Source organism: Eublepharis macularius, chromosome 8 (assembly GCF_028583425.1).
Source record: "Eublepharis macularius isolate TG4126 chromosome 8, MPM_Emac_v1.0, whole genome shotgun sequence".
NCBI classification, from domain to species: domain Eukaryota; kingdom Metazoa; phylum Chordata; class Lepidosauria; order Squamata; family Eublepharidae; genus Eublepharis; species Eublepharis macularius.
This window is the reverse complement of record NC_072797.1, coordinates 127,257,643-127,277,611: the sequence shown is the minus strand read 5'-3', so window position 1 is coordinate 127,277,611 and position 19,969 is coordinate 127,257,643. Positions and strand designations below refer to the sequence as shown.

The 19,969-nt window shown below is 43.6% G+C and overlaps 1 protein-coding gene across 1 annotated transcript in view; it reads left to right on the top strand.

The window, feature by feature from the left end:
- The window catches only part of RAD23B (RAD23 homolog B, nucleotide excision repair protein), a 30,313-nt gene extending 17,428 nt beyond the window's left edge, over positions 1-12,885 (top strand). Inside the window, exons 6-10 of the mRNA XM_054986715.1 lie at positions 2,557-2,684; positions 7,872-8,007; positions 10,672-10,799; positions 11,111-11,287; positions 11,515-12,885. Coding sequence (XP_054842690.1) covers positions 2,557-2,684; positions 7,872-8,007; positions 10,672-10,799; positions 11,111-11,287; positions 11,515-11,628 — 683 coding nt within the window. The 3' untranslated portion in view covers positions 11,629-12,885. The remainder of the gene's footprint in view (positions 1-2,556; positions 2,685-7,871; positions 8,008-10,671; positions 10,800-11,110; positions 11,288-11,514) is intronic.
- The last annotated feature ends 7,084 nt before the right edge of the window (positions 12,886-19,969 follow it).

The following is a 19,969-nucleotide window of genomic DNA, read 5'->3' as shown; positions in this document are numbered from 1 at the left end:
TTTGTCATCTTACAACCTCATCTGCTGCTTAATCACAATTGAATCTTCAGCAGTTGGTTTTCTAATCTATAGTTGGACTTCTTTCAGCCTCTGCGAAACTTTTCAATTTTTATAAAAGAGTTTGACTCATTGTTTTTAGATGATGCCCTTCATCTTTCATGTAATTCCATCACTCTGAGAAGGACCTGCTTTTGAAATTAAATGACAGCATTGAGCTTTCTCAGCAATTTGAAATGTTTATCAGAGGGGAAGCTGTATATTGGCTCATTTCTAAGTTTGTGCATTGTGGCTCTGGACAGAAACTAGTATTCCTTTTTAATCTCCCTTCTAATTCTTCCGTTTCTAAACCTACCTTGTCTTTTGAGTTTCTCTTTTTTTGTTGCCTTCAACTGTGTGTCTGTGGTTATGCTGTTTTATACTTCACGTTCATGGCTGTCTTGTACATTGCAGGCTAGCCAGGTCTGGGCTCCTCTGGAGTGGGACCACCAGCTTGGTTGGCTAGACTCGGGAGTGTAGACTGGTGCTTGGAGCTGGAACACAGGGCTTGTGCCTAGTGGACCAGCTGATCCAGCAGTCCAGCTGTGTCAAGCCTCAGCCTAAATAGGCTGAGAGCTGATCTAGCTCAGTTGCGTTCCCTGGCAAGTGCTAAGGCACCTTCGGTGAGGAAGGATCTTGCAAAGAGGGATGGCTCTCAGGGCCCTGTTTGGGAGTTCGTGCTGCCAGCCTGGCACTTTGCCTCCATTGCACTGCCTCGGCCTGGGCCTTCCACTGACACTTTTCTTGCGGTGTTGGGAGTGGGTCCTGAGGGACTGTGTGCCTGAGTTTGTGTCTGGCCCAGTGGAGGCCTAGTATCTACCTTGGGTTGGTGGCAGAGTTTCTTTTGCAGAGTTTCTTCTGGCAGGCTGGCCTTTGGCACAACTGGAGCATGGTCAGTGGGGGCTCTTGCAGTGCCAGGCTCTTCCTGGTCCCCTGGCCTTGGCTCCTCAGGCTCTTCTTTTGAGTACTCATGAGTCAGAGGCTGATCAGGGTTGGTCACGACAGCGGCCTCCTCTGTTTGTTTTTCTGCAGCTATCTGCAGTATTACTGTTAAGGTGAAATAGGCAAGAATGTGTACCCCTGTGTTTCGGAATTCTTCCCCCAGACTGTCAGATAGGTATGTGGTGAGTTGGTGCTTGAACTTCAGGCAGAAACTTGCTTTCTGAAAGTGCATGTACCTGCTTTAATTCAGCTCTTGATCTTCAAAGTAGCTCATATTTTGCATTTTCTTCTACCCTTTGAAAAAGGGTTTGGCGGGTGTTGAAAGTGGCATTCATATTTGAAATAAAAAAATTTGTGCTGAATGTTCTGATTGCTCTCTTCAGAACTGGAAAGTTGCTTTTACCCAAAGGCCATTGCAAGGTACCAAGTAGAAGAAAATAGTGTGTCATTGTGCTAAGAGCAATAAAGCAAGATTACCAAGCAGGCAAGTTAAATCAAAGGCCTCAGTTCATTTAGCTAATTATATGTATGGGAGGTACTGAGAATCAGTTTAAGAAGTTGGGGACAAGGTTAGCCATTCCTCCTTTCCATCCATCACTGGGAGGTGTTATCTCAGAAGGGTGCAGCAGCTGCCATGTGATGAACAGTGTTATGGGGGGATTAGAGCACGGGCAGGTAGTTCAGGCAAGGGAGTAGAGGGAATTGGGTGGTTGTGAAGGGATCTGTTAGAGATTGATGAGGCACTTACGGTAATGTGGCAGAAGCAGTGAGTTGAGCATGTATGTGGGTGCAGACTTTAGAAGGTTTAGCTACCGGCTGTATGAACGTTTTGCTATAAAGGAAAGGATGAGGTTGGTCAGGGCTTCCTTTTTCATTCACAGTTAACTTACTGAGCTAGTGTGGTGAGCAGGGTGGAATGAAACCAGGGTAGTCTGGATTCAAATCCCAACTTGGCTGTGAAGCTCTATGGGTGCCCAGGGGCTAGTTGCACACACAAAGCTTCGCCTGCTTCAAGAGATCTGAGGATATGCAGAAGGGATATGTGAAGGGAGATCTGCGTATGCAGGCCGTAGCTCCTTCAAGGAATAGTGGGATGAAAATGTTTGATTCTCTGGTATGTAGAGAACCTGAGCCTCCCGCCGCTCTCCTGCTGAAGCAGTCTGGAGCTGACAGCAGGCCCTTTGTTGTTTCACCTGCACAGCTTTCGTGTTGGAGTTTTGGCTCCTCAAAAATGGCAGAAATAGTTTGGCAGCTTGGCTTCTGCTACTGAACTAGTTTCCAGCCTTGTGCATTAGAGAGCTATAAGCCAGAAATGGTTACAGTTAAGATTCACATGACCATAGTAAAATCATGATTGGGGAGGGGACTTGTTTCATTTATTAATACACTGAGTGTTGCAGATAGACTTAGCATCCAGGGGTGGAAGAGAGCATTATGTCTTGCCACCACTGTGAGTGCTGAGTACAAAGCCTGTTATTTTGTCACTTTTATTTGAATATATGAAGTTCAGACATCTTTTTAAAAAATAACTTCTGTACATTTCTCCCCCATTCCACTCTGCTACTTTCCTCTTCTCAGTGACAGGTCAGTCCTATGAAAATATGGTGACCGAGATCATGTCAATGGGATATGAGCGAGAGCAAGTGATAGCTGCACTCAGAGCCAGCTTCAACAATCCTGACAGGGCAGTGGAGTACCTTCTAATGGTGAGCATGTTTTCTTTGCTTAATTGTGTTTGTATTCCTGTTGTCTGCATTATCCTGTACGTGCCATGGCTTTTTAAGTACTAAGGAGTAAGCAAGACTTGGAAGTAGGAGGACTGAAGGCTTGTTTCACAAATGAGCTTCAGGATTCTTAATACTGTAAAAATCTAAGCTTAAAATATTGGCGTTGCCTCGTTTTCTATTTTGCTGTTCACAATTCAAAGAAAGGCATGTCTCTTCTTTATTGTATAAGAACTATATTGCAATTCATACTACAGAAAAGATAACTGTGGTTAGGAAAATGGCAAGTAAAAAAGGACGGCCAGGGTTCTTCACTTTTCATGAGTTCTGTCTTTTCAAGATTTACTTGGTAGTATCTTTTAAATGTTCTAGAAGTTGTTTGCTATTTGGAAACAGCTTTCTCTATCATAGGATGCTTGGCTTGGAAGTTCTCAATGTATTGTTCCCAGCCCCCATAGCAACCATTTTGTGATTGGGCCCACCACTATGGCAGCCGTTTTGTTATGGTGCCTCCACGACCTGTTTTTGAAAGCAGTTGAACAAGATCGGGGAACTCTGTGCTCTGTTAGTGAAACAGTACCTTTTATTAGCAGACTGACTGACTTCTGTGCTCTGTTAATCTGCATACAGGAATTTCATGGAAGATGGGTAAAAATCTTATTGGGCATCAGCTTGGTTTAAAGTCTTTAGTTATCTGCATGAAATAGTCAAGTAAATCCCAGTGACCTTCCTGCCGTATGTTTTAACATCTGCTTTTTTTAACCCATGAAGGGTACTTTGGGTTTTAATTGATTTTATGATGTGTTTTTATGTCTTTAAATTGTTAACCACCTTGGTGATCCAGATTGGGCAGAAAGGCGGGATGTAAATTCTGTAATTAAACATTTTAAAATGTGATAAACCAAGATGGTTGTAATCTGTGAAACTGCTGTGCTGAATAATTATGGTGGTGTTTGCTCAGGGCTTTACAGGGCACAAAGAACTTTGCATACATTGTCAGTAGTCCTTGCAAAATACAAATGTAAACTATTGTCATCATGTTGCAGATGTGAGGCTGGGCGGTGACTGGCTTGCCCAATTCCACCTAGAGAACTCATGGTTAAGGGGAGAGATATGTAGGGTTTTTTTCCAGTTCATGCTCTGCACTGTATCAGCCCATGTGTAAAATCAAGATTTGACTAATACCCGTCTTATGAGAAAGCATAGTAAAAAGGGCATAAACATTTTACTTGCAACTTTGGGGGAAAATGATACTCTGCATTTTATCCAAAGCAAGCACATGCTTGGTTCTCTATGGCAATTAGATGAGTCAGAACATGCAGGGGTTCTGTGTTCTATAATGTGCTTAACCCTACATCTGCAATCAAACATTCACAAAATAGGCTGGTTTGCATAATTTGCAAAATATGGATCTGCTGCCATAGCGGCCAGCTGGGTGGTGGGGAAGCCTGGAGCCAACTCCGCCGCCAACCATGCCGCCTCCTCCACCACCGCAGCGGTCAGCGAGGTGGCGGTAAAGGCCCAGATCAGCTGCTTGGCGGGGATCTCCTCGTCAAACAGCTGATCTGCAGGTTTAAATACCCCTTTCCATGCTGCTTTGCAGTGACACAGAAAGGGGCATTTAAACTTCTGCTGGCTGAATCAGCTGCTCGGTGGGGATCTCCCCAGCCAAGCAGCTGATCCCAGGGTTTAAGTGCCCCTTTCCATGCCGCTGCAAAGCAGCATGGAAAGGGGCATTTAAACCCACGTATCAGCTGTTTGGCGAGGATCCTGACCTGAAGCTTCCCAAAGCAATACAAATCGCTTCAGGAAGCTTAGATTTGGGAATCCTGAATCATTGGGAATCAGAAACCTGAATTGCACACCCCTAGTCTTCTTATACTGGTTTTGTATTCAGATCTGAGATGGCGGGGGGGGGGTTCTGAAATTAACTGATCTATTATTCTCTAGAGGAAAGTCTTTCCTGGGGGTAGGGCTGGAAGAACTGTTTTCTGTGCAGGTGTTACACCAAAATTGCAGTGGAGTTAGTGCTGCCTGTCCACTAATGACCCCCTTCAGGTTTCAAGAAGATTGGGTCAAGGAGTCCAGTTCTACTGGCTCCTGCACAAAGTACCCCTAGCCATTCTCCTTTGTTTCCTATTGTGGAGGAATCCAATGCTTTCTTGAGGGCAAAGAAGCCCTAGCCAAACACACAATAGCAACCAGTAAAACCCAGGAGAACCAGTGCTGTGCCAGGGAATTCCAATAGAACCAACTTGCCAGCAGACCACACACACACACACACACACAGAGAGAGAGAGAGAGAGCAGTGGGTTGCAGCAGCTTGTTTTGTCCCCTCTTTGCAGGTTCACAGGCAAAAAAAAAAAAGTAAAGGGGGGCAACATGATTCTCATGGATCACTGGCATTGCTTGTTAAGGGGAGCGCCACTGTCTCTCCAGTCATGACAATTCTCTCATAGACTACATGAGAGAATCATCATGATTGGACAGACAGCTGCACTCCCCTTAATGAACAATGCCATTGGTGTGTGAGAATTGTCACCTTGCCTTGGAATGGCAATGCTTCTGTGTCACTTGCCTTATCGGTCATGAATGGTTTAGGAGTTATGGTTCCGAGAGTCATTTTAGGTACCCGAAGGACACCCAGTGGACGAGAGATTCCACGTCACATCTCAAGCTCTTCCTGGAATTCCTGTTGGTTTCAAAATTCCCCTCCTATGCAGCATTGTAAGCTGCCTTTTGAAAAGCACAAGCCCACACATCCCTTGTCTGCATGGAACTAGTTGCTCAGTTCCTTGTATCTTGTCTAATATGTGTTCTTGGTTTGTTCCAGTGCCTCATCATTTCTTGCTTCATTTGTTTTTAAACTTTTGTTTGAATGGTTTAAGAACTTCAACAGTTGTGGAAGTGAATTCTTGAGTCCACTGTATCACAGGTATACTCTGAGCATTTCTGGCAGAACTCTGTTCCCACATGCACTGCTAGATTTCTGTGTCAAGGAATCTTCTGTCTGTGCTCAGCGAAACGAGTGGAATTCCTCAGGGGTGGGCTAGGAATCGCAGACAGTGAGGGAGGCAATATTTAGTTTTACATGTCCAATAAAGATTAAAACTTTACAGAGGTTTTAGGGAAGTAGAAAATTCAGATAGATTGAAGGAGCAATGCAAAAGACTAAATATGGGGCTTTACTGAAATGCAAATAATGACAAGCTTTAATTTTTTAATTTGCTTCTTTTATATTCCACCTTTCTCCCCAGTGGGGGACCCAAAACAGCTCACATCATTTTCCTCTCCTCCATTTCATCCTTACAACAACCCTGTGAGGTGGGTTAGGCTGAGAGAGTGTGTTGGGCCCATGGCAAAGTAGTGATTCTAACCTAGGTCTCCCAAGTCCTAGTCTGACACTCTAATCAACACATCAACAAAAATCACTCCAGTGTAGGGCTGTGCACGGATGGGAATATTCGGTATTGGATTCGGAATACCCCCAAATCCGAAGCAGCAAGCCGCTTTGGATTCAGGGTTCGGGAATCGCTTCGGTATGCTCCGTAAAGATTCGGAGCATACTGAAGCGAGGGGGGAAACCCCCACCCAACACCCTCCCTGGGGAAACCCCTCTACCCCCCCACCCCCCTGGGGAGACCCCTCCACCCCCCCAACCCTGGGGAGACCCCTCCAGCCCCCACTGACTTACCTGGCAGCGGGAGGGTCATCAGCTGGGCGGCGGCGGCACAAGGCAGCGTGGCCTGGAGCCAGCCGTCCCCGCTTCGGGAATACTGAAGCTTTCCGAATCGGGTCCGCTTTGGGTATCTTTACCCGAAGCAAAACCCGAATAGCACAGCCCTACTCCAGTGTATATGAAACTAGCAACAACAATGAAATCAGAAGATTGATACACATTCCTCCCTGAGAAAGTCTGATCTTTCCCTCTGTGTTGTTATTAGCATAGAGGTCCTGAGAGAATGAGTGGAAAGATGGGGGGTTATGAAGAGCCAGAAGATGCAGGTTCTTTCTGAGCAACATTTCAATGAAGGGATGAGACTTGAGAAGTGTGTGTGTGAGAGAGGCTTAGATTAGAGAAGCTTCTCAGAAAGTTTCATCTGTTGCCTGATCCAGGAGTCTTAATGCAGTTGAAGGGCATCCAGAGTAAAGGGGAGGAGGGATCCAGGTCGAAGAAGGGGGTCTCTGTCCAGTGATTTCAGCAAAAGCAAAATTCTTGCTTTGATTGGGGGAAAGTCAGAATCCTGGCTGTTAATAGTTGGTTTGGATTTTTGTAAAGGTAAAGTGGAAGATGGCCAGAAATGTTCATCAGGAAGGAGGCGGAAATGATGGCTGCCAGTTGAGACACTGAGGAAGTTGTGATTAAAAGCGTGCACAAAAAAATCCAGGAAATCCGGTTTCGATGTTCTGAGGTTCCCCCAAAATTCAAAATTCTGGGAATTTTGAATTCTTTAATTCAGTTCAGTTCAGCTATATTAGAGAAATTCTCTGGAATGAGCTCAGCTTGCCTTTGGGAGTGTGCCTTGACCATGGCAGCCTTGCCTCAGTGTGTTTTTGCAGCGGGAATCGACTTTGACTTCTTTCCCGTAAGAAACAGTGGAGCGGCCCATAGATTTGGCCCACTAGATGCAATCTTCTTGAAAATTGGGGGGTCTAGAAGGTAGTCAGGAGTAGGTTCCCTCTCAAGTTTGTGGAATTTGGTTGAAAATAAATAAAAATAAAAAGCTTAAAATCCCATTAATGGGAAAAGAGGAAGTGTTCACTTGTGTATGCTGTAGCATAGTGGTTTGGCTGCAAATCAGCAATCTACTGGTTCAAATCCCACTACTGTCATGAGCACTCTAGGCGGCCTTGGGTAAGCCCCAGCTGAATTGTGGTGATAATAATAACACCAACTTGTTCTCCGCTCTGGGTGAGGCACTAATCTGTCTAGAAGAGCGGTATATAAGCACAGTTGTTGGTGTATCTAAAAATAGGCACACTTTTATTTTTGGACTTCCACAAAGTTGATTTGGGTTTGTTGGGATTTGCACGAGAACGTCAGCATCGGCCAAAATTTAGACATTGATCGATACATGGTGCTTCAGTATATGTTGTCATAGTGTGTGCTACTAAGTAAATTTTTGTGGTTAGTTAAGCCTAAAATCTATGACATGTCTGCTCATTTAGGGAATTCCTGGAGACAGAGAGAGTCAAGGTATGGCCGATCCCCCTCAAGCAGCCAGCACTGGTGCTTCTCCATCTTCAGCAGTGGCGGCAGCAGCAGCGACTACTACTACAACAACTACTACTAGCTCTACAGGAGGTAAGAGCCGTGTTTCAGATCCTTTTGCAAATTTTTCCTCACACTTGTGTCACATCTTTTGTCCAAGGAACTCAGGGTGGCATATTGATGATTTGATCCCAGCTTCTCTCCTGTTGTTCTGCCCAGCCTGGTGCGAAGCCTTCTTCCAACTCCAAGGAGCCTTCCTCTGACGGAAGAGCCTCTTCTGTGGGTTGGGAGGCTGCAGACTTGACCAAATGGAGTGGTCAGATGCATTAGTGCGCTCAAATGCTGTGGATGTCACCTTTTCTTTTGGATTAGTGATCCTGTGACTGTGATCGCTTATTGACTTTTTTATAGTTTCATTTTTAAAAAACTGATCATGTACATATCTTTTAGCTGGGAAAGGTTTTCAAAGCAGTTTATAAGAGGGACTTTACAGATATGTTATTAAAGCAGTACAGAAGATACCTGAATTATAAGAGTTTCTGAATTTTTTAAAAAATTAATATTTGTGCTAAAGTTGGGCTTGATGTATCACTTAATCTTTTTCAGCGTCTCTCTGAACTGAACATAAACATCAGCCTCTTGAAATACTCAGATATGCATTAAGTTTTATACATTTATTTATTTATTTAAAACATTTGTATGTTGTCTTTCTACCAAAATTAGGGTCCTGCAAGATGGTGAACAGTAAAACACTAAAAACAATTTTAAACAATTTAAATTTAAAACAGTTTCATAAATAGACAAAACAGGGAGGGAGGCAATAACAGTTTTTAGGGGTATGTCAGACAAAACAAACATCTTCACCTGCTGGCGGAAGACAGCAATAGAGTGGGACATACGAATCTCCCTGGGGAGGGAGTTCTAAAGTTTTGGTTCCACAACTGAGAAGGCCCTTTCTCAGGTTGCCCCCTGTCTAATCTCAGAGGGCAGGGGCATCCAGAGCAAAGCCTCTGAAGATGATCTGAGCGAATTGGTGGGTTCATGTGGGAAAAGGTGGTTCTTAAGATATGCTGGTCCCAAGCCATATAGGGATTTAAAAGTTAATACCACAACCTTGAACTGGGCCCAGAAGCAAATTGGGAGCCAGTGTAAATGAAACAAGACTATGACCCACTCCACTCAGCATTCTGTACCCACTGAAGCTTCCAGACAGTCTTCAAAGGCAGCCCCATGTAGAGTGCATTGCAGTAGTCTAATCTAGATGTTACTAGGAAATGTACTGCAGTTGTAAGATCTTCCCTGCTCAGGACGGGCAAAAGCTTGCTCACCAGCCAAAGCTAATGAAAAGCAATCCTGACAACCACTGTATTCTGTTTATCCAATAAGAGGCCTGGGTACAGGGGTACCCCAAGCTATGAACCTGCTCCTTTAGAGGGAGTGCAACCCCATCTAGAACAATGTTTCCATGGTCAGATCTTTCCTCCACCAGTAGTACTTCCATTTTATTGGGACTGTTCCAGCTTGTTCGCTGCCATCCGCTCGAAATCTCCTTCCAAGCACCTGTTCACAGTTCCCACAGCCTCCCTGCAATTTACTGGCAATGTGAAGTAAAGCTGAGTGTCATCCACATATTGGTAATGACTCAGCCCAAATCTCCAGATGACTTCTCCCAGTGACTCCCGTGAAAATCACGGGAGACACGATGGAACCTTGAGGCACCCTATAGGGTGGAGGCCAAGGGGCAGAGCAGCAGTCCCACAGCACTACCCTTTGAAACCTACCCTCAAAGTAAAACCGTAACCACTGCGGAACAGTGCCCCCCAGTCCCATTCCCGAAAGGTGGTCCGTAAGGATACCGTGATTGATGGTATCAGAAGCCGCCAAGAGGGCCGCACTTCCCTGTCCATCTCCTGGCGCATGTCATCCATCAGGGTGTCCAAAGCTGTTTCAGTTCCATTACCAGACCTAAAACCAGATTAGAATGGATCCAAAGGATCTGTTTCATTCAGTAATCCCTGGAGCTGTCCAGCCATAGCATTCTGCATCAAAACTAAAGGTATCCTGGGAAGTTAATTTTAGGCATTATTAGGGCTCAAGTTTCCTCTTAATGTTCATTTGTTTGTTTACTTTACAGTCCGCCTTTCTCACTGAAACTCAGGGTGGATTACAAAATGTAGCAATGCCATGGGAGTGTTAAAAGACGTAATGATATGGTTGTAATAAGATTGGAATACCAAGTTAGACAACATCGTGATGAAAACGTTTTAAGACAAAAGCTAGATGACAGGTATCAGAAAACAATGCAACAGAAACAAGAAATGCATAAAATAGTGACATAAACTGCACCGTGTTCTTTTGTAAAAGCATCTGCCTCGACCATTTAATTTTGCTACATTCCTTTTCTAAAAACTTCCTTCTGTTGCTGTGTTTGTGGGATTTAAAAAAAATATCCATGTCAATTAGGCAACAGGCACAGAATTCCTGCCAGTAAATAATAATTTACTTCCTTGTGGATTTGAAGCTGGAAATTGAGGGATTATTGCTTTGTCATTAAGACTCTTCACCTGCCCTCAGGCCCTTCATGAGTAATAGATCACTAAGAATATTTGGACAAAAAATAGGGGTCTCCTTAGGGGGAGAACTCTTTGCAGTAGGTTCAGAGCATCATAACTTTTGTAGCTTAAAGTCTTAACTGTAAATCCTGTTCATACCTTGTTTTTGGTATCAAGCAGCATTATTTACTCCTTTTCCTTTCAGGACACCCACTTGAATTTTTACGAAATCAACCTCAGTTCCAGCAGATGAGGCAAATTATTCAGCAGAATCCATCTCTTTTGCCTGCATTGCTACAGCAAATAGGACGGGAAAATCCTCAGCTATTGCAGGTGACTTTTTAAGCATCCTGAGATTCTTCTGTCATTTTAGGCTGCCTTCACAAAAGATGCTAAAAATGCAAGGGGGATTGGCGGGGGGCGGGGGTGGATGCAAGGAGACAAGGCACCTTTAGGTGGCACTGATAACAGTCGTAGATATAATATTGCAGGAGCTCTTCTCAGTAACCTTTCCTTTTCTCTGTTCCAGTGTTCTATAGGCTGCCATTTTTAGTGTAAACAGAAGTCAATTTTGAGGCTGTCGGTAGAAATGAATATGCTTTATTTCAGTGTATTCTTTCCTTTTGTCCTCCCATGCACCACAGCAAATAAGCCAACACCAAGAACATTTTATTCAGATGTTAAATGAGCCTGTTCAAGAGTCCGGTCAAGGGGGTGGCGGCAGCGGCGGCGGCAGTGGAGGTGGAGTAGCCGCTGAAGCTGGAAGCCGTCACATGAACTATATTCAAGTAACACCTCAGGAAAAAGAAGCTATAGAAAGGGTGAGTAGAGCTTCATTGGAGGAAAGTAGCTTGGGGCCTGCTCTACCAATCACCTAACTTAATAGGGTTACCTGTTGTCTTTGTTGGACTGCTGCAGTATAGACTTGCGTCGTAGACCGTCAGTGTGGTTGGGCCACGCTGGTGGCAGCACCAGCAGGGCTCCAGAATGTTAGGTGGCTTGGGTTTGAAATGTGAATAGTAAATGTGTTTTTTTTTCCTTCCTACAGTTAAAGGCACTAGGATTTCCTGAAGGACTTGTGATACAAGCATATTTTGCATGTGAGAAGAATGAAAACTTGGCAGCCAACTTCCTTCTACAACAGAACTTTGATGAAGATTGAAAAAGAGACTTTTTAAAAAAAATCTCACACATCACACCAGTGCATTACACTAGCTGTTCACTGGATTGTCTGGGATACTTGGGCTCATATCCATGATACTTGGTGTAAGGTATGGGGGGAGGGGAGGGAAATGAAAATATAGAAAGGACACGAGGAAAGACAAGCATGTCTGCTCTAAATCAGCAGATGCAGCAGATCACAAAATGTAAAATACTATACAACCAAAAATCAGCTTTTTTGCAGATACTTAGTTCCTTCTATAAACTTGCCTTTATTTCTCCCCTCCCCTGCCACCTCTCCTCAGGTTTTCACTCTTTTAGTGTACTAGTTCCCAAAATTAGTGTGGTGCCCTGCTTTGTTTCTTTTTAATTAACATTGGTCTTGGAGATAGCATTTGCTACCTAAAATTGACAGTCTGTATTTCATGGTAACACTGGATAATGGCTTTGTAAATTGAAGAAAAATATATTTGAGCAACTTGACAACATAAATGCCAAAAATGTAGGTGGAGGGGTGTTTTTTGCTGCTTCAGATGTATCGGATTACTGCAAGAGACCCGTATCACCCATACAGTTGGATTAGAACTATTCAAATTTATAAAAAACATTCATTTGTTTTAGATTATTGATCATTGGTTTGTATGCGATTTTCCCTTAGCCCTGTCCCCTTTATCCTTTTATTATATAAATGGAGAGGCTATGTACACATGCAGATTAAAATTATACTTTTTCTCTATTGGTTGAATACTACAAAATAACCTAGTTACTGATTACTGCACCATTATGTTTCAGTAAATTTTTTTTAAAAAAAACAGATATTGCATGTTTGGGTTTGATGTATCCCTTTTTGTGAATTGAGCACTTTTTATTGCCAATGAAGAAAATGTAAACTCTCCATCCTAGTAAAAGTATTTATGAAGAAATGAGATTCCATTCTACCTATATTTTGTTTTAAGCAAAATGGATCCAATGGATACAGCTGCAAGTATTTCAAAACTAGGTGTCTTAAATGCTTGTAATCTTATAGTTTCAATCTCTGGGACTCTAAAGGCTATTGTCACTTGTACTGCTTTAAAAAGGACTGTAATGTTCCGGTAACTTGCCTTCTCTTCTGTTTAAAAACATTGTGATTTTTTTTTTTTGCTCTTGAAGAGATGTTAAGAACATGGGGAGAAAAGATGAACAATCAAGTTATTGGATCCCTAAAAATTATGCACATCCCCCTTTTGTTTCCTATTAAAAGTAACATCTAATTGTACAGTTTTGAGTTGTATTTCTTAGAACCCTTTTAGTCTGTCTTGTGTAGTGTGATCTTTACCCCCAAAACCCCCTTTGGTTTTGACAGCTTCTCAAGATACCAGTTCATTTCTGTAATCTCTACAGTAAGGACAAACAAAAGAACCTGGGCCAAATTGGGCCTTAGAGGAGCCTGGTTCCCCTTCCCCTCCACTACGTTGCCACATCAGAAGTGGAAGAGAGAGTGACAGGCATTGCAGTGATTCACTAACCTCATCTGAGCATTTGAGTTGCTTTTCAACTGACTGTCGAGTGTTTCAGTACACTGAGAACACTGATTAAGGCATCATTACAAGCAGTAAAAGCATTAAGCCAATGCACCCTCCACAAAAATAGACTTGTGCTACCTTAAAGATTAACAAATGCATTGGAGAGGCCACTTCCTCAGGTGCATGTTGTTGCATGAAATAGATTAAGATATTCTCAGAATTTCATATCAGAAAATGGTTGCTGTGTTTACCTGCAGTCTTCTACTTTATTTCATGTGATTTCTATTTTGCTCTGCCCGCAAGCGAGCTCAGAGTGGATCACAATAAAATTTGCAGGAATATAAACAGTAATAACACATCAGTTGTAAAACAGCTATACACATTTTGCCCAACTACCTCAGACTAAACTCGCAGAGCTAGGTGGCCAGATATTTACAGAGCCCGAGGCAGGTATTTATCTCCCCCCCCCCACACACACACACACATGGCAGGAGGCCAATGGAATGGCTCCACATTGACAGAGGCAGAGAGTTCTACCAGGTTGGGGCCAGGGTCAAGAAAGCCCTGGCCCTGGTTGAGGCAACCAGGCAAGGCAAACCTCTTTGGGGCCAGGGATCACCAGTAGGTGTTTATCTGCTGAACGAAACAGCCTCAAGGAAACATGGTGAGGCAGTCCTGCAGGTATGCTGGTCTCAGTTGGTTAAGGGCTTTAAAGGTTAGAACCCGCACCTTTAGCCTGATCCAGAATTCAACTGGGAGCCAGTGCTGTTGGCACACAACCGGTGTTACATGCGACGAACAGAGTTCCGGACAAGATGTGTGCCGCTGCATTCTGGACCAGTTGCAGTTTACGGAGCAGTCCCAAGGGCAGCCCAGCATAGAGCGAGTTACAGTAGTCCAACCTGGAGGTGACTATTTAGAATACACCACCTGATGATAACTCTATTTACATACCGCTCTTCTAGACAGCTTAATGTCCCACTCAGAGCAGAGAACAAAGTCCGTGTTACTGTTACCCTCTCCAGTACAACTGGGGAGTTGGGGCTGAGAGGAGTGTCTTACTCAAGGCCAACTACTGAGTTCATGACAGTAGTGGGATTTGAACGAACAGAGTGCTGATTTGCAGGCCAGTCATTTAATCACTATGCCACTGTGATCCATTGCCAGCCCTGCCAGGGCTCACAATCATATCTCTGTCCATCCTTTGGATGGAAACACAGCTGCAAGATTTTCCCTAAGCATTCCCGAAATTGCAGTAGCCATCTGGAGAAGCGATTGACGCAGGTGTTCTGGCGTCACCTTCTATGGGATGGATCTAGCAGAAGAAACAAAATCACTGGGATGTATACATTAACAACCATGACTCTTCACAAGCCTGGGGTCTAGGATGCAGGCCGTTCCTTGCTTAGACATTGCCAGGGCTTTTTTTCAGCGGGAACGCGGTGGAACGGAGTTCCGGCACCTCTTGAAAATGGTCACATTTCCGGTAGCCCCGCCCCCTGATCTCCAGACAGGGGAGTTTAGATTGCCCTCAGCGGTGCGGAGGGCAATCTAAACTCCCCTCTGTCTGGAGATCAGGGGGCGGGGCCACCGGCCATGTGACCATTTTTGCCGAGGACGATTTAAACTTAAAAACTCCCCTCTTGTTTCAGCTGACCCCAAGTGACATCATTGTGCGGTCCTGAGTTCCACCACTGAGTTCCACCACCTCTTTTCCCAGGAAAAAAGCCCTGGGCATTGCTTCAGAGCACGAGTTATTTATGCTAGCAACAATGGACCACCCACTGGAAGTTCAATGCCAGGGCTAGGCTGATACTGTTTTCTGTCTCCCCACACATTAAATTGACATCAGAACCAGTATCATCAGCCATACTCTTCAATTTTATTTACTTTTGGCCTTTTTCCTGAAGGGTCTGAGATAGATTCGTTCACCTGCACATCCAATATAATGTGCACAAGTGAATAACTCATCGACATTTGGGCTGGCCAAACCGGAAGAGAAAAAAATTGATGCAAACCAGATGTTATCAGTCCCCACCTTTGACTGTGTTTTGGTTTTACCTACATTGCAAATATAACGCATGTACGTTCTATATAATGATCTGCCTTCCCCCTGCCCTTCCGCTGTTTGTAGCATTGAGGGTCTTATGTCTGTGCCAACAAACGCTTCATGCATCTATGTGCTCTTTGGCTCATGATTTATGTCGACAACAAACAAGTTAGTGTTGTGATACATTAAAGCTTACATCAAAGTACTGTTAAAACCTGAGATACGGTGGCTGCTTGTTAATCCTGCAAGGAGGCTACTTATTGGCTTCACTGGAATTTGGTAGAGGTCGGGAGCTTTATGTGATACGTTATGATGGAATGGTTGACATAAGCAGTCCTGGCTCTTGAAGATTGTAGAGCTCGGCAACGTGTGGTCTCAACAGTCTCAAAACAGGTATCAGCTGAAAGCTTAGTTTCAATGTGAAACTTGCTGCATGAAATGTCTCATAGGCGAGTTTTCCTGCAGTGTTGCCAGTTTGGTGTAGTGGTTAAGAGTGGCGGGACTCTAGAGAACAAGGTTTGATTCCCCACTCCTCCACTTGTAGCCAGCTGGGTGACCTTGGGTCAGTCACAGCTCTCTGGAGGTCTCTCAGCCCCACCCACCTCACAGGGTGATCACTGTGGGAATAACACACTTTGTACTGCTCTCGGGGCATTAAGCTGCCCTGAAGGGTGTTATATAAATTGAATGTTGTTATCATCATCAAATTGGTTATACAGGAGGATCCCCTCATAGCCCAGGAGAGCCTGCTCGCAGATCTCAAGAGCTAAGCAGGGTCGGCCTTGGTTAGAAATTGAATGGGAGACCTCCATCAAAGATCGGGGTTGCAGAGGCAGAAATGGCAAACCGCCTCTGTTAGCCTCTTGCCATGAAAACCCCTCCAGGGGTCGCCATAAGATATGCCTCGAGGGCACAATTTCATTTTATACGGGAGGAGAGGGGTCGAGTAAGGTGGTACAATTTTGGGCTGTACCGCTTCAGTCTGTAATTGGGCAATCCAAAGGAAGCTAGCATAGTATCTGATGGGGAGGGTGGTCTAGAAATGAAATAAATAAAAGCCTTACCTGCCTTTGATTGGAATAAAATGCAACACCAAAGTTACCGTTATAACTCTTAAGAAAGCAAGAGGTATCCGCTTCTTCTGAAAGTCTTGTGCCCTTGAGAAGTAGCCATTGTTCATGGTGATGTGTGATGGCTGAGCCCTCTACTGGCGAGTTGTGCAATATACAAAGAACCAAACTGAGCTAAATGTCTGTATCTTGAATCTAAATGGTTGAGAACAGCAAATAGAACAAGGAAAAAGCTGGGACTCAAGACAGTGTCTTAGGGCCAAGCTACACATGACGAATGACACTTGAACAGCAAGTGGATTGAGTGGAGGGCAAGTGAACAGGGAGAAATACACTTGCTGTTCAAGTGTCATTCGTCATGTGTAGCTTGGCCCTTAGTTGCATGTATAAAGGGACTGGATTCTAGCAAAGTGATCAGTAAATGTTGGGTGCATGATTTAGCCGGTAGAGCTGATTCCTTTGTTTATAGTTATGGGTGTAAAAAGCCACATAAGAGTGATATAAACCAGGCTGTATGTACAGGCCTATGTGGCAGCCATTTCCATTACTGCAGCTACAATTTATCTGACACCGTTACTTTTACAGTAACTTTTTTGCAGGTCTAATATGGTTAAAAAAATAGGTTCCCCCAGTTCTCCACTGAGAAATGTTTTGATGAAGGAGCACGTACTTGGGGATCTCTTAACAGTTAAGGCTAAACTAATCTGCGTTTTGCAATCCTGACTGCAGTCTTGCTCTTTAAGTTCATCATGCCTCATCAGAGAATTGGGGATCATTAAGTGTTTTCCAAAGGTGGAAGCCGTATTGTAGCAGAAATTTAATGGTGTCAGTATGGAAGCTTTGGTCCAGATTGGCCATGGAAAAGTGCAGGAGATGGCTGTCCCCTGATTTCTCTTGTGCTTATCTTAACGCTTTGCTGCTAGATCTTCCGCACAAAATAATCTAGAATATGAAGTTAGACCTGAGCATGTGCCAACATCCACAGCTGGCTGTGAAGATTAATGCCACTGACTGAGCAGACATAAATATGCTCAGAATACTGCCTGCTTTAAATTGCAAAAACGTCAGTGTTGAACTTAGAGGGTGTGCTATGAGCAGGGTGTAAGTTTGAAGTTTAAACATACTATTGTGACCATTGCAGAATCTCAAAATGTTACCCTTTACAGCTGACGGGATCCCGCCCGCCCCCAAGTCCAATGGGCTGTTCCCAAGCAGCCCTGCCTCCTGGATGTGCGGGTTGCAGCTGTGGTCAAGAGGGATTCTTAAACGCTGAAGTTGATTATCCGCCATTTCTTGAGAACAGAATGCAGCTATTCATTGCAAGTAGTTTTCTTAGTCCTAGGATCCCCCGTTCAGTGGCCTTAGGAATTTCTTCTCATTGGTTAATGAATTTATTTGTGGTCAGAGACCATAACAATGGCAATACATCCTTAGCAATCCATAGAATAATTAAATCCAGCGTAAAAACGTAAAGGACGTAGAAAAATACATTTAGCATTTAAAATCATATCTTAAAATGTATATAGTTCTTTGGGAACCGCAGTAATTCTAATATTTAAAACATTGACATTAAAATAGTTAAAATCGTAAAAAGAGCAGGACAGACTATGTATGGCTATTTTATTACGGAAATTAACCAAATAGAGACAGAATTTGGTTATTTGCTTGGAGATAGTTGGATTTTCATTCTCCAGGCAGGCCTTATTTGCCTCTGCAATCGGTCTGTCTAAGAGTGGGGAAATAAACTTGTCCCTATAGACTTGATGGAAAGGACGACGAAAGAACATATGAATAAGTGATTCCACTTCACCGATGGAGCAACGGCAGTGTCTATCCTCAAATGGGACCTTTCTATATTTCAATGATCATTGAAGGGATAACTTCACATCGGGCCAGGGTGAAAGCTGTTCTATAAGATGGAACATCCAAATGAGTGAGATATCTGGCCATACCCATAACATATCTAGATTTCCTAGGGGCCATAAAACGAGGAGATTGAGCTAAATCTCGTTGGCGCTCTATGTCTCTCACCCTTGGTTTAACAATACTTTTTGCCTGGTCACTGCCCTGAGTCAGTAGGTCATCAGGCAAGAGCCCCAATCTTTCTAGGTTGCTCTTAACTATCTGCGTCCACCTAGGCTGGTAAGGATCTTGGTTTATTAGAGGGTGTGTGTGTTATGTGCCATCAAGTCATTTCCGGCCTATGGCGTCCCTTTGAATGAAAGACCTCCAGAACATTCACTCTCTAACAGACCTACTCAGATCCTGCAAACCGGAGGACGTGGCTTCTTTTATTGAGTCAAGCCACCTCCTTTTAGGACTTCCTCTTTTCCTGCTGCCTTCCACTTTTCCTAGCATTATTGACTTTTCCAGAGAATCTTGTCTTCTCATGATGTGACCAAAGTGCGATAGCTTTAGTCTTGTCATTTTAGCTTCTAAGGAGAATTCTGGCTTGTTTTGATCCAGTACCCACGTATTTGTCTTTTTGGCTGTCCATGGTATCTGCAAAACTCTCCCCCAGCACCACATTTCAAATGAATATTTTTTTTTCCTGTCAGCTTTCTTTACCGTCCAACTTCCACATCCATACATGGTAATCGGGAATATCATAGTTTGGATTATCTTGATCTTGGTTCCCAGAGACACATCTTTATCTTTAAAGATCTTATCTAGCTCCCTCAAAGCTGCTCTTCCAAGTCTCAATCTTCTTCTAATTTCTTCATTGCAGTCTCCCTGTTGGTTGATGATTGAGCCAAGGAACAGAAAATCTTGAACAACTTCAATTTCCTCATTGTCAATTTTAAAATTGTGTAGTTCCTCGGTAGTCATTACTTTTGTCTTCTTGATGTTCACCTTTAATCCTGCTTTGGCGCTTTCTCCTTTCACCTTCATCAGTAGTCGTTTCAAGTCTTCACTATTTTCTGCCAGTAACATGTCGCATCTACATATCTCAAATTGTTAATGTTCCTCCCACCAATTTTCACTCCACCTTCTTCTAGATCTAATCCAGCTTTCCTTATGATATGCTCTGCATAGAGGTTGAACAGATAGGGAGATAATATTAGAGGGAGAAGGCCTTTTTGATTGTTATATATCTCGAGCCACTGATAAACAGAAGATAGCAATATTCTGGCTTCTCATTGGTTTATTCCAGGACCAGGAGAAGGTGTCTTATGGTACCCCCCCCGCCCCCCATGCACACTGAAATGTTTACTTGTAAGCAACCGTTGCCTTGAGGGTTTTTCTCGGGGGTCCTGTTTTTCCACTGCCTCACTTTGTGCTCTTCCTTGATACTGGTCTAGTGAGCAGATCCCTTGTTAATATGGGTTAGGTGACGAGCCTCAGTCAGCATTCAGCCAGCGTACTGTTTCAAGCAGCCACTCTATATGTTAATACCGAATCTAAAGTACTTCGCCTTGTCTATGGATATGAAAGCAAGAAAATGTTGATTCTGTTCTTGTAATACAGCTAAACGAATGCAGGAATTCAAATGGTCAGCACTGTTATATCTGTGGTATAATAGTCATTTTATTATTTATAAAAATACTTGCACCCCGCCTTTCCTCTTGGCTCAAGACAACTGAGAAGGGTATAAAGTATGCAGACATTTTTTTGTATAGCCTTCATTTGCATGATCCTGCATTTTATTGTCTGTTATGTGCTGGCACATCGTTTCCAATTTATCGTGATTCTAGGAATTAATTATCTCCAAAACAT